Source organism: Heliconius melpomene, chromosome 20, assembly GCF_056956725.1.
Source record: "Heliconius melpomene rosina isolate 202511_hmr_F chromosome 20, ASM5695672v1, whole genome shotgun sequence".
NCBI lineage: Eukaryota > Metazoa > Arthropoda > Insecta > Lepidoptera > Nymphalidae > Heliconius > Heliconius melpomene.
In genome coordinates this window covers 6606063-6621018 of record NC_140408.1, presented here as the reverse complement: position 1 = coordinate 6621018, position 14956 = coordinate 6606063, and the positions used below count along the sequence as shown (strand labels likewise).

Sequence of the window (14956 nt, the reverse complement as noted above, 5' to 3'; positions counted from 1 at the left end):
CCGGGTTCGTTCGCCGATAAAAGCGAAAGTGCTGCGTTCACTGGGACAACGACCTGCTCCTGCGACCAGCCCTGTCCACTTCCTGCCAGCGACTCATCATCATGCTGAATGCCGATACGTCATTCACGCCGGCGTACATGACCTAAGTGCCGCAACGCGCACTGGCAGCCAACTAACGTTGATATGTCTTGATTTCTTAGTAGAATTGAAAAAACTATATATAATAAATATCACACTAATAGATGTTATTACTATAATATATAAGTAAAAAACTTATTGATCTTATAATAATCAATTTTCTTATTCGCGCATTTAATGTAGTTGTTATTGGCCTAAGATCCCACTGCAAAAATCTGCAGGTATCTGTTTTTTAATGAAACTTATTTTTTATAGATGATACTTAGTAGTAAAATCAACTGCAATGTGGTTGCTTCGCAAAATTTTGGCAGCAATTCCTAATTCAATTCATGGTAATTAGTTTCCGTTTGGAAAACTTTTAACCAAACACCATTTGAAAAAAAATGAGGTAAAGAATCGAAAAAGTAATAGGTGAACGCTCAGTCAGCCGCAAACATAGGTTGTCAGGTGGTGAAATGAGCAGGTGTTTTGTTGTTAAATATTTGCACTTACGCGTTTTTTAAATGAATTATATATCAAATTGAGGTTAATTCTTTTCTCTACTATAACATATGGTTGCCTGCAAAATAAGTGCCACAAGCTGAGATTGCCATCTGAATAAATTTTTTCCCAATATAGATAGCTTCAAACAAAGGAGATAATTAAATAAAAAAATAAACAAACATCGATTGATTATATTATTTGTTAAATCATGGTTCTTTTAATGTAGCTGAATAATTATTATATACAAATTACCATTTTTTTCATTAAGAAAAAATTACATATCAATAAACTCTCACTCTCTCTTAATCCTCTCACGGTACGGTTGGTACAGCAACGTACTTCTTAATTTTCTCTTTTTTCAGATCGCCGACAAATGATTGGTTTTAATGTAACTTCAATTAAAGTCCAGCTCCTCAGTGTTTGAGTTCACACATCATAATACTGCTGCTTTGATCTGCATTGAGTTGACAATAATAGTATGTATAGAATTAATATACATATGTAGAACATAACTACTGTGGGATTTGAATCCACAGGTCGCGTTCTATCAGGCATTCTTAACTACGCCTCGATAGTTGTACCTATACGGCTTCGCCACTCAACGAGTTATATTATATCTCTGAACGGTTAAAAGGGGAATACAAAGTGATATTTCTATTATTTTTATTCAGCTTCACTCTGTTCTCGTACCTAGCAGGGAAAGCAGATGAAACCTGGGAACCTGTGTTAAAACACTCTATTCCTGTTTCCCATTTTCCCCAACTCTGGAGGCATTGCGTCTTGAGTAACGGAACTGAACGCCGCGCTTTCCCTAGTTACCAGCGCACGGAAATGAAAATATTAAATATTTCATTTCCTCGGGTGTAAATCGAACCCGCAACATGTCGCATTTACAGTCGCACGCTTGAGCCCCTGCGCCACGACTGGCCTTTATCTATTTTTATTAATAAAAAAGATTTTACTTTTTATTAATCATTACTTTATAGTATTCGATTTTTTTATCCGACTTCTGTAAGAAAAGGAGGTTGTCAATTCGACTGTATTTTTTTTCTATTTGTCTTCAGTCCAGATTAAAAGTTAAAATTAAATTCTATTTATTTTCTTATATAAATATAATTACTCTACGAAAATCCTTAATTAGGCTTAGCTGAAATTAATATGACGACGTTTGTTGACTAACAGCTATGACTAAAATATATGTTCAAATTTTAAAAATTTAGCTACTAAAATAAATGTATGTAGCCTAAGACGCGCTCATTTATATTAAAATTATATTGCAAATGAATACGTTTGAGAACACACTTACAATATTTTTTTCTCGTAAATATGCTGAAGAGATCGAGATTGCGAGATAATATTTTATACACTACGTTATGAAAACCTAACTAAATTAAGAATTACATTTGAAATACATGTTCGCTGACCGTGTAATATTTATTTTACTTTAGATTTTTTGTAAATTGTAACTAGAATATTAAATTTAAAAAAATGTGAAATAAACATAATTAATTACATCATAAAAAAATCAGTATAAGAATATAGCTTGCAAGAATTTTGTTTATGAATTACTTATAGCTGTGTTGTCGGCCTAATAATAAGAATATACCTTATAATCCTCCACTTTTCATCCGTTTAGATACTTCTACCTACTTTCTTTCTAATATTAATTTTATGAATTAGAAACATACTGAACTTACAACATCTTCTTATATAAAATCTAGTATTGTCAGTGGTGCATGCTTAGTTAGATTAACTTGTTCACCTGTACGTTATCTTTGATTATTCGGCCCTATTCGCTAAATCTCTCATGTCGTATAAATAAGAAAAAAGAAAATCTATTTCATCGCACTTTTGCTAATAAAAATGAACAGGACCTACAGACTTCTTTTTAGTTATAACTGGAAGAATCGATAATTTATTTATCCCTGATGTAGTAAACTTTCTTACTCAACAAAAATACGACTGGACGATACAAGTTAAAAATGATATTTATAAATGCATGCATTATTTGCATAGTAGCCTGTAAGATATTGCATACAACTTTGAATAACAATCGAATCCACTATAATTTTTTGCAAGGCGCAAAAATACTTTTAACACACACTATAAGTAAATGTCTTTATAACCAATTAAAAAATAACAACAAACATACACAATACAATTGATATAGTAAATTTTTATTTTATACATGATGAATGAAACATTAATGAAATGTATACTTTGCTAAGTTTTACCATTGTAATTTTTTGTCAACAGATCAAATAAAATAAAATATAAATCTATTAAAGGCTAAACTAATAAGAAAGGCTACAAATGAATATGTACAAAAAAATCCATTGTTTGGATCTGGCGCATTCATTTGTATTTACTGCATCACATCGTTCAAATTTCCCTCTTGGCACCGGAGACAGCAAGTCTATACCTCCGGCGGGCGTCGCAATCGTTACGCCGCGCGTCGGCCTGCAGCGCCTGACATGCGCACGTCGAGAGAGAGCAGTGAGGAGAAGGAGAGCCGACCACCGAGGCCCGAGCACCGCCCGCGCCGCCCGCACCCGCGCCGCAGTCCTCCCGCCGCGCCGGTCCCGTGCGCTCCACGCTAGCCGCATCATGGTGAGTCATTGCTCAGTGCGAAACTATTCATTTATGACGGTCTCTAGTGGAAAAAATAAATGAACAATAGAGATTTAAGCGCTGTCGAACTGTTAAATAGCTTTTAGCCGAGAACCTACTTTTCGTCCATATATAACCAGCTCCGACAGAGCGCAGAATAATGCTTAACCTAATTATATGAGTGTTATTTCATAACATCGAGAAGCCTATACTCGCACCAAATAGTAACAAGGTCAATCTACAAATGCCTGCGCAGGTTGAGTTTTTAATGTGAAGTATTTATATAATAATTTCAGGTAATGGACAACCGACCGAACGAAGAAAATAAAAATGAACAAAATTCTGATATATTTATCACCAATTTTCAAAATGGTGAGACAGTTAACTATTCCTTGGTTCTTATAAGAGGTTTGATAACATCTGGAATATCTGTAAATAAAGACAAAATTATATGTATAGTGACTAACAATGGAAATAAATATGAATCACATTGGGAAATCCATAACAGAGAGTTCAAAACAATAATCGATCTTAAACGGGGTGAAAATGTAATCGATTTTATGTATAACAATCATCAAAAAAAATCTCTACTCTTGGATTATGAGCCAAGGAAGACTAATCTCAGAGTAACACCTATATATATAATCTGTCAAGGACATGATGGCTGTTTTCAAAGCCCCTCTGAATTTGAGAACTCTATAGAAAGTGCTTGTTCTCGAATATCTATTGGGGCAAAATTAATTCAAAGTGTGACAGCAGAGAAGCTTTTTGAAAGTGGATTTGGAAGGAAAACATTTCAACTTGAACATGAAGTTAATCAGAAAAAACCTGAGTGCATTGTATTTAGAAGTAATTTAAATGTAAACAAAGCGAGAAAAATGAGACAAGGAGAACTATGGACACATTTTGGGAGAGAGCTCATGCTTTCTGAACTAGGAAGTAATGAACGGAAATATCTTGCTTTTATTTCCTGCACACGATTTAAGGGTACGGATATAGATAAACCCATGACGCATGAGGAAATTGTTTCACTAACTGAGGCTTACGCAGCACTAGGCGGAGGAGGATTGGCATTATTTGGCACTGCTTGTTTATATACGTGGCCTACATCAGTAGAAGAAATACTTCCTCGGTTTTTAGATGTTACACCTGTAAATTCACGTCGATATATGGATGATAGTGGATATAGAGGAACTCTAGGTGGATGCTATGCTACGACATTAGGTTCTGTATTTCATGAACTTGGTCACACTTTTGATCTCGGACACACTAAAGATGGTATAATGGGAAGAGGTTTTGATAACCTTGATCGGGTGTTTATTGTAGGCGATAAGAGGTCATCTTTAGTAAAAGATAATATGAATAATTACAATGGGAAACCAGTACAACACTCGACTGTGTCGCTTCAACGTAATATAAATGTTACAATGAACGTAGCAGAGCCATTAAGAGTCTTAGGTCCTAGAAGCAAAACAACTTTAGGCAACTTTGCTTCCATGTCAAAATCAGATATAGTAAGGCGAAGTCCCAATGTAACCCCAATAACAAGACCATCTAGTGTTTATTCGACAATATCAAATAAACTTTCGGATTCGAAAAAAGCTCTTAACAAAACTAACAATAACGATTTTATTTATTGGACAAGGAATTGTGCTGTTCTTTTATCATACCATCGGTGGTTTAATAACGAGTATGGCAGAGAAAGACAAGCCATTACAAGATACTTAAAATTTGACAAAAACAAAATGATGATAATATCCACTGCAGGAATACGTATTGTTGAAGTGAGGGATGAATCTAATGGTATGGTTTTAGATTCATATGAATTTACAAATCTCCTACCAGAAAAGAGATTTCTAGTGCCGTTTACATTTTCACCTAAAAGTAAAGTGTTAACTATAGTGGTCGAAGACGATTTGGGAAATGTTTTAAAACAGACATTTTCCTATTGAGATTATGTTATGGTGTTAAAATAGTGTCGGTACAAACTAAAAATTGTGTAAAAGATGTAAAACTTACTATATTTTCATACTATTAAAATGTGCTAAGTGGCAAAACTATGGAACTTTAAACATAGCTATTTTTAAAAATTATTATTTCCAGCTGTATTTATTAAAGACTGATTTATTTGTTAGTATTACACTTGCTTTCATAGGCAATAAGAACGTCTACGTCTCTAACTTTATTTCGATTTACAATCATTTCTAAAAAATCTCATTCCAGATATTCGACGTTTATTATATAAAATGTAATTATGTTAAAATAACATAATTTTAGCCTACCGAAGGCTTAAATATTAACTTTTTTACTTCCGAATTTGGTTGAACGTAATATATAATTTTCTAAAATACAAAAAAATCAAGAGTCTCTTCATTTTACCTTGTTTATATATTTCAAATTCACATTTTCAAAAAGTCCATAAAAATATAAATAAAGTCATAAAACTATAAGTAAAAAAATATAAATATATTATATGTATTTTATTTTGTTTTATTACTATTATGAAGACTTTAAGTTGAAATTAAAAATTCTATTTACGATCTCAATGTATCTTACCAATGTTTAAAATTGTTGAAAGCATACAAAACAATTATATGTATTATTAAGTCAATTTTATGAATTGTTATTTTTTTGACGAGATACACTACATAAAATTGTTTGTACTTAAAAGTTTTCTACTGCGTATGCAACGTATGCAGTCGGCTTTAAATTAAATTTAAATATAGCAGCTTCTTACAAATATAATGTGTTTAGACTAGACTAGAATAAGCATAATGTCAACGATATCGATATGCTCAGTTCAGTTCATGCTCATCATTATTGAATCAAAAATGACATTTAGAAAATGACAATTTGTATAATAGCTTCTTGTCATTATATAATGAATTTATGCTTTTTAAAATATTTCAGTCAATTTTACAAATAAATGTTTTAAATTATTTACAAAATTATAATAATGACAAGAAAACATACAAATTTCCAGGTAATTTTATTGAATTTTCTATGATGTTTTGCAAATGATAAGAATGTAATGACTAATGAGACGATAAGCATTGATAAGGCTGCATGCTTATATCATGTAATAGCCGCTTTGTATGTAAGCAGCTTTTAGTACCTGACGCTTTAAAATGGAAAGTACTTCTGAAAGAAACGAACAAAGTTTTAGGTTTCAAGATGTCAAGCCTTTTCCTAACAATGGAGATGGAAAAATAAATTTGATGGAATTTTTAGAGGCTACTTCTTATTTAATTAAACTAGTTGGTAAGTTAAATTGTACATCTGTTTATATTAACTAAGTATTATTTTTGAAAATATAAATTAAACTCTTGTCTACAGATCATCTTGGAAAAGTTTTTGCTCCAGTTAAATATGATATGGAAGGCAATGTCGAGGTAAATATTGAATAATCATATAAGATCATATTGTAACTTATTCTTGCTGCTACTATTTTTCAATTGATCAAGTAGTAGGTATATTTATAGTCATACTTTAACAGATTAGTAGGATGCCATAGATGTTTTGATTTCTTTTTCAGAAAATAAAAAAGACATATAGTTATGATAAATGTTCCTGTTTACTAGAATTGATGAATGATGAACATTCAAAAGGAGAAACATGTGGTATTGAAGGGGTTTTGTGGCTTAACAGGTTAGTGCAAATAATTAGTATAATACAAAATTGCTCAAATTTTGCTTTTGGTATGAAAAGAATTATTTAATGAACATGAGTTCATTAAATAATTCTTTTTTGAAAAAAAAACACATTCCCAAAGATTGTAGCTTTGAAGTAATTAATTATTTGTAGACAGTGTGGAGTTGGAGGGTGAGAGTTTGTTAATACCTAACCTGAGATGTTTTGTGGCACAGAGCCTCAAGTGTATGAATGTAAAAACATTACCCATTGTGGTTAACAGCAGGTTGTGAGTTCAATTCTCACTTGAGGAAATGAAATATTTAATATTTTAATTTTGTTGCTCTGGTAATGAGGCAAAGCACAATGTTGAGCTCCACAACTCCACATGCAATGCTTTCTGAATTCGGAGGAAAGTGGGGAACAGAAATAAAGCCTAACATACAATAATATTATGTTAGTTATTATTTAAAATATATAGTACAAATTATATATATATTTAATTGCTAAATTGTAATTTAGTTACTAATATTAAGATGGTATCATTTCCAGGGCATTATTGTTTTTCGAATTAGTCTTTCAAGAAATTGGCTTGTGTCTGGACAAAAATGACTGTGAATATAGCATGAAAAAAATATTTACACTGGCATATGATGGTTCAGTCAAGAAATATCATAACTGGATTACCCAACAACTATTTACAGTAAGTAATTGACAAAACAGTATTTACAATACAGAATCTATATTTATAACATGTATAGTATATTTAAAAGCATATAGTGATACATGCTTGCACCACTTGACTGTAAACACGATGGCTGAAGGTTGGATTCCCATTTTGAGGAATAAATTATTTTATTTTTTTCTCTCTGGCAACAAGACAAAGCGCATCATTGAGTTACTACTCAAAAGACAAGGTCTTGGAATTTTTGTAATATTGGAAAGTGGATAAAGGAATGTCTTAACACAAGATTCCTTTAGCCTATATGATTAAAAAAGAATATTTGTGTTACAGTTTATTTGCAAAATGTCACCAACACTACCACAAATAATCAAATCTTGTGGTATGGAAAATGACCATGACACATTTAAATCAACACTATCAAGATTTAATACAACATTACATTCAGTGAGATGCCAAATAGATAGCTTTTTTGTAACTCATAGCTTATTTCTAAATCTTTAAATAAGTAGCGTTTTTATACATTCTTTAAAAGTAAAGTTAATAACTTTACCTACTGTTATTGCTATTTTTAGAAATGCCTAATAATTTAAGATACAATTTAATAAATTCCTTCCTTTTTTTCATAATCAGTGTAACAATTACAAAATGTAAGCTGTAATAGATAATATTATCTGTAGAATATTATTATCTGTATGACTCATGAGTTAAAAGGTGATTTTAATACTTAACAATAGTAGTAATTTGTTTGTGTTTTTTTTTGTATATTTAAAATAGTCTCTAAAATTATAAAAAAACATTATATTTGTTTTTCCCAAAGAAGTACTTTGTAACTTATTTATAAATGAACAAGATTATATTTATATATAAATTTTGTTTTATGATTTCTATTTTGTTTCCCATTCAGCACAATTTTTTAAATTATTTAATTATTACAAATGATTTGAATAAAAACTATGATTTTGATTATTGGTAAATTCTGAAGGAGAGCATTCTAGATGTCAGATTAGAACATGAAAAAGAAATATAAATTAAGAATAGACGTATAGTATTTTATTACAAAGTATTTAAAAGTATTTCCTTTGTAATTAGGATAAGTGAGAATTGGCAATAGTAACTATAAGTGGTGCTGTCAATATTTTTTCCCTTGAGTCCTGTGCTCCTGCTATAGCAAAATTCTATTTAAATTATTTTATATTAATATTTATAGTTAGTAAAGATACCAAAGTGCTTTTAATTTATAAAATTATCTAAAAAGTATTTTTGTAATCATAAACATGACCATATTTTATAACAAGCGATAATTATTATTAATACAATATAATTTAATCAAAATCATACTGTAAAAAAATATTATTATATAATTATTTATTTTACCAATGTGAGAAGCTTTAAAATAAAATGTAAATTATAAATATTTCTTTTATTTAAAATTCAACTATCTACCCTTGAATACCCCTTTCCCGCCTTCTATAATAGATTTTAGCACATATAAGTGTAAAGCTGTAAATATTAATTTATTGTTAATAATAAAAAATAAATTCACTTACAATGTGATCGACGAGTTTTGGCCGCTCTGAAGTTAGTTGCAGATGGCGGCGCAGTTTATATTATTTTCTTCCTAGCAAACAAAGCGGAAAACTTCGGAAAATCAACTTCAGGACGGCCACGACTAGTCGACCTGTTTTGTTCTTCCCGTATTTAATTTTAATTAGAAAGAAATAAACTTTTTATATAAAACTTTTTTGACTTATCAACTAAAAACGTTTACAAATTTGTTAGAATCAGAATAATAAACACATTGAAGGATCCTTATCTCGGTTAAAAGTAATGTTATTTACTATTTAAAAGTGTAGGTACCTCTAGGATGACACAAATACATGCTTTTTGCTACTGAAGATGCATGTTTTAAAGCTAAGAAGCTGTATATAATTTCAACAACGGTTACACTCCACAGACTTACGTGTAGTATAATTTCAGTGGGTGTACTTTCTAAATACGAGTTAAATAAGAAAAAACTAACAAGAGGCATTTGCATCAATATCGTTAGCATTAAAAAACCGGCTAATTCTGGCACCTGAAAGTTAAAAAATGACAAAAACAAGTAAATATTCAATGTTCATAATATAGGTAAGTATATAATAGAAATTAGAAATATACTTACTCGACATAATATGTTTCCATATTGGCCTAGGTAAAGTCTTATAGCCTCTATAACGGTCAATAAGGTAAAAACTGTGATCGATAAATATTTTGAAAGATGTCCAAGCTTTTCAAACTGTTAAATATATAAAATATTCATTAAAAGTATAATCATTAATAAATATTAACATATTAATTCACTAATTTATTGATAATTACCTTAATATATAAGAAAAAGCCAGTAACAATTACCCATGTTATATATAAATATACGTTAAAATATAAACTTTTCTGTAATTGTAACATTATTTTGTATTTCATTATATTAATAATCGTTTTCAGGAAGTAAAACTTAAATTAGTTGTCATGGCAACTATTCGCAAAATAGTAACAACAGATTTTATTATAGACAGTTCCGTCGGTCGGAATAATTTTAATTTTAGCCTATAGTTAAGAGCAAAAATTATGTCAGTATGTTGTTTAGTAATTAATTTATATTTTTTTAATTTTGCAATGTATATTATTATTTAAGCTTTTTCTTATTCTATGGCTTTTAGGCGTGCCAAATTTAAACTTTTTGTAAAACATGTTGGTAAGCCTTCAACTTCAAATATTTGAATTTGACTTGCACGTCAAAATTACTATTGTTAAATGTCAATTTCATAACCTTAATATTTTTATTTCTGTACTAAAGCATATCCTTGTAATAAACAACTGTTCAGGATACAAGTTTTGATTATGATTCCAAGAACGATTAAACTTTCAATAGGTGCTTTTTCAATATCTATTTAAATTTTCAATATATTTTTTAAACTTTAAGAATAAAAATTATTAGAATATTTTTTGTCTTATTATTTTTATAGGGTTATTGCGGCCAGAGAAGCTGCAGCTAACATTAAGTTCAGGAATAAAATATTTTGCACCGCCAAAAAACTATGATGGTAATATTTTTAAATGCATTTTATTCTATTACAAATTAATTAAAATATTTATGTTACTAATTTCAATTATGTGATTATAGACATTGAAATACCGGAACGTCCAAGACTTAGAATATTTGATAAAGTGCCACTATATCCTCCAAACTTAAAACCTCCTAAAATGCAAAAACGACTTAGATATATGAGAGGGCCAGAAACTCTTCATAACACTTTACAGCTTAAGCAATATGGTGTAGTGGTAAGTTACCAATAAACAACAAATATATGACTGTTAATTTTAATAAGAAGCATGACTTTTTAATATAAAATACTGATTTCATGTTTATATAAAAAATAGGCCACAGGTGGAGGAAGATTGAGACATGAACACTTTGAAATGGTTCGTCTTCAAGTTGCTAGAAGAATAGATATGAAGAGGATGTTTGCTATTTGGAGGGTAGATCCACCATGGCAACCTATTACAAAGAAAGGTCAAGGACAACGTATGGGTGGAGGAAAGGGTGCCATCGACCATTATGTTACACCTATAAAATCAGGCAGGATTATATTTGAAGTTGGTGGAAAATGTGAATATGCAGAGGTATATTAGTTTTTTATCGTCATATATTTTTAGCATGAGGCTGTCAAGGCTTGAGATCAGAGTGATGGTTGTGAATTTGATTCTCACTTAAAAAAGGAATAAGTGACTTTCATTTTTCCCAAGACAGAGTGTGGCTTTCAGTTCTTCTCTCAACATGCATTTTTTTTGTAAATTAGGTAGAAAGTGGGAAATGTGTAGCTAGAAATAAATATATATACTATAAAAATCTTAGCCTTTTTGAGACCATCATTACAAATATTAAAAATTCCAGGTATATGACTTACTGAGAATAGTCTCTGAAAGACTACCCTTCAAGGCAGAGCCAGTGTCATATGAAATCATGCAGAAAAAAGCAGAAGATGACAAATGGAAAGAGGAAAATAATAAAAATAAATATACTTTTAAGTACATAATACAAAACAACATGGGCGGCTGTCACAGGTTCCTTTCTAAATATGATCATAGATGGTGTGGAAAGTATGTTTAATTATAACCTTATTTTATTTATTGTATGTTAGACAAGCTTTCTTGTTAATTAGAATTAAAGATTGAAAAATAAAAATTAAATAGTCTTTTACTTCTATAGCAATTCAAAGTGAAGTATATCAAATATGATGCACTGTATTGTCCGTCTGTCTAGATCATATATTTCGAAGTTACGTGGAGTCACTAAGCTGAAATTAATATCAATTATTCAGATCTATGTTTCCTTTGAACAAAAGAAAAAAAATACGGCTTCTACTTACCTTTGATTGAGTAGACTTCAACTCAATCAAAAGATACGATTTATACATCATACTTCCTGAGGATCTACAGTTCTGTTATGAATTATGCCATTGGTAAGGGAAAACTTCCAGAATTCGGCAGAAAGTGGGCAACGAAGTGTCTTAACACTAAGTTCCTTCTGCCTACCCTGCTGTACGAAGTGAAGGAGTCACGCTGTATCAGCGTGAAGCTGATTTATTTATTTATTTTATTTCATAGAAAAAAAATATAATTAAAGGCAATTTCATTAAAATCTTGAACTTAGAACAAAGACCTCGATGGGCGAGATGACTCGCGCTTGACCAGGTTTTATTATTTATGTTGTTTTTCTTTACAGACTTATTTCTTTTTCGTTCTTTCAATTATATATTGATATAGAAACGTGTGAAAGTCATTGACAACATTTATCATTATTAGAAATCGACCTCATATTTGGATTTGTTTGTTGGTATGTACTTATACTCGATTTTCTAGTCAACTCTATAGAATAATCTTATTTAAAATCGTATCAGTGCAATAAATGAACTCAATTTGTCACAAATCTCGATGTTGAGGCCAGTCGTGGCACAAGCATATAAAGTAAAAGCGCCAGGTTGTGCGTTCGAATTATTTTTAAAATTCACGTATAATATTTTTTATATAAAGATTAACGATTGAAAATCTCCAACTACAGTTAACAGTCCATTAACCACTTAAAATACTAATATTATTAATAAATAAATTTTGCAAAGGGAAGTTCTTCAATAAAACTCTTACACATTTAATAAGATTTATTATATTTGACATTTTATGAAAGGATTTTCGTGACAAGCCTCGGTTTGCATACATGTATAAATTTTGTAGCATTAATTATAATAAAGTCCTCTTCTCATATAATAGGGCAAAACACAACAAAAACAATGACATTAACAAATAGGTACTACTCACTGCATCGTGTACTTACTTCTGTAACTTGTGTCTAATCTAACGACAAAAGCAACACTCTATTTTTATTTTACGAAATATCAATTATTTAGTAGATATCTATTACAACATTGCTATACACGGAGTAACAAGTTTACAGTTATTTCAAGCCCATTAGTAAAGATTTAATACATTTAAAACATAGCTTCGATCCACAGAACATTTTTACTGTTCTTAATTTCTAATAAATATTTTGCAGAACACTCTTACTATTTTATTATAAACAAATTCACATTGATACAAATACGAGACGAAACAATTACTATTCAGTGTATATTTTGTAACAGACATGAAGTACTTTCGTAATAATTGGGTGCAACTACTCCGTCGATAGTATATATAAGCGGCTACCACATCAATACTCTATATTCGCCATTCATTCCACATAACTATAAATTATATAACGTCATAACAATATTTACAAAGCCTAAAAACCTAACTTACCAGTAACCGCAATGTACACCCTTCAATAAATTATTAATAGTGTTTACATAATATAGTACAATACAAGCGCTACATTTTATATGATATGGCTTTTAATTTATAAAATCGACCGCTTTAAAACAACCCGTGCAGTCGGTTATCACATTAAACATATTTTTCTCACGATTCGAATCATTCTGTATACGAGTACGCTCCCAGATTTGCATTTCTAAGCAATTCTTAAAAAGGTAAAATGCAATTCAATAGGCCGAAGTACATAGAACATTTATTTATTATCTATATCTTATTTTTTTAATGACGATGGGTTAATGCGGCAGTAGGGTATAAGGAACATTACAGAAAATAAATATATTAACAATCTGAATTAACTATAAAATGTATTTTATTTATACACTTGAGCAAATAAAATTAGCCCATAAAATATTTGACTAGTTCCGTCTTACATTATATAATATCAAAATATGGAATATACCTAAACACTGGCATTATGCAGTCTTAAAATCTATAGACCTTTCCTTGTTTTTAAAAAAAAAACGAGAAATGAAACGGACGACGCCGACATGGCAACTATACGATCCACAAACACTATTTTCTTCTTAATTTTAAATGTAAGTTAATTTGATCTTGTACATGTTTGCTTGCGATATAGATATTGGCTAAGCTAAGACATAAGAATATATGTATAAGTGAGGTAGCGTTTTTACTGTCTCTAGTGGAAAATATTTACATATCTAGGACAAATGCAAATGTAATATATTAATTGGAATAACAACGTTGTGAAAATTAAATAAATATCGTATGCTTATAAGTAGGTTTGATATCGCATTGATGAATAGACTACATCGTGAATAGAATAAGTTATATCATTTTACAAATAAAATAAACGCGCGTAATTAATTATCTACAACAATATATTGATTGACATATTATGAGTATTATAGACTACGTGTTACACGTTGGCCGTTGGCCGTGTTGGCTGTTGGCCGTGTTGGCCGTTGGCCGTGTGATGGTGCAACTTGTAGATGACTAGAATATGTACGTTTAACGCTAAATAAGTATAAAAGTCACATCGTATGTATGTATTTGTTTAACGATCACTGCAAGGATCCACTTTTAGACACATATTGTGTGAGGATAATACTTTGACAGATTCATTCGTAGGACTCGCTCAGGTGCTCCAACAAAAATTTCAATTGACGTTTCATGAAATTATTTTTGTGCGCGATGGAGTCGCACAACATTTGAGTGGGTGCGACGTTGGCGCTGTGCACGTTCTCGTATATGTGCCCATCGTAACGGTTGGAGAGTGAGTCGCTAAGAGTGTCAAGAGTACTATCCTCGAGCCCGGCCACCCTGGTTGAATCGGTGGGTGCATTGAATACGTCGATCGGAGCTTTGGTGATATGCTGATAATTAAACGTAGACAATATCTGCCGGATCTTTGCAATGATCTGCTCTACTCAGGCGTTCGATTCCTGCGAAAAATTTCAAAATAGACATCAGACAGATTTTTGTTGCGAATTCTATTACGTATAATGTAAGTCATCTATGAACTAGTGAGAGATTTAGCTGACTAGC

General features: G+C 30.7%; 5 protein-coding genes across 5 annotated transcripts in view; 3 read left to right on the top strand and 2 right to left on the bottom strand.

The window, feature by feature from the left end:
- Window positions 1-3083: 3083 nt before the first annotated feature.
- On the top strand, window positions 3084-6492 carry LOC146527780 (uncharacterized). Its single transcript, XM_085204657.1, has 2 exons — window positions 3084-3231; window positions 3528-6492. The coding sequence occupies exons 1-2, from the start codon at window positions 3229-3231 to the stop codon at window positions 5181-5183; spliced, it is 1659 nt and encodes a 552-aa protein (XP_085060783.1). The 5' UTR covers window positions 3084-3228; the 3' UTR covers window positions 5184-6492.
- LOC146527779 (glycolipid transfer protein) lies at window positions 6358-8958 on the top strand. The gene is made up of 5 exons (XM_085204659.1): window positions 6358-6492; window positions 6568-6623; window positions 6767-6879; window positions 7414-7564; window positions 7877-8958. The coding sequence occupies exons 1-5, from the start codon at window positions 6360-6362 to the stop codon at window positions 8045-8047; spliced, it is 624 nt and encodes a 207-aa protein (XP_085060785.1). The 5' UTR covers window positions 6358-6359; the 3' UTR covers window positions 8048-8958.
- Window positions 8465-10147, bottom strand: LOC146527778 (transmembrane protein 17-like). The gene is made up of 4 exons (XM_085204660.1): window positions 9905-10147; window positions 9708-9821; window positions 9404-9620; window positions 8465-9046 (listed from the first exon to the last, which is right to left on the bottom strand). The coding sequence occupies exons 1-4, from the start codon at window positions 10004-10006 to the stop codon at window positions 8982-8984; spliced, it is 498 nt and encodes a 165-aa protein (XP_085060786.1). The 5' UTR covers window positions 10007-10147; the 3' UTR covers window positions 8465-8981.
- A 150-nt stretch (window positions 10148-10297) lies between these two features.
- Window positions 10298-11773, top strand: mRpL16 (mitochondrial ribosomal protein L16). The gene is made up of 5 exons (XM_085204658.1): window positions 10298-10454; window positions 10549-10626; window positions 10707-10864; window positions 10964-11206; window positions 11478-11773. Exons 1-5 carry the CDS (start codon window positions 10424-10426, stop codon window positions 11691-11693), a joined length of 726 nt encoding a protein of 241 aa, XP_085060784.1. The 5' UTR covers window positions 10298-10423; the 3' UTR covers window positions 11694-11773.
- A 955-nt stretch (window positions 11774-12728) lies between these two features.
- The window catches only part of dtn (transmembrane protein 132C dtn), a 59099-nt gene continuing 56871 nt past the window's right edge, over window positions 12729-14956 (bottom strand). Inside the window, exon 21 of the mRNA XM_085205196.1 lies at window positions 12729-14853. Coding sequence (XP_085061322.1) covers window positions 14839-14853 — 15 coding nt within the window. The 3' untranslated portion in view covers window positions 12729-14838. The remainder of the gene's footprint in view (window positions 14854-14956) is intronic.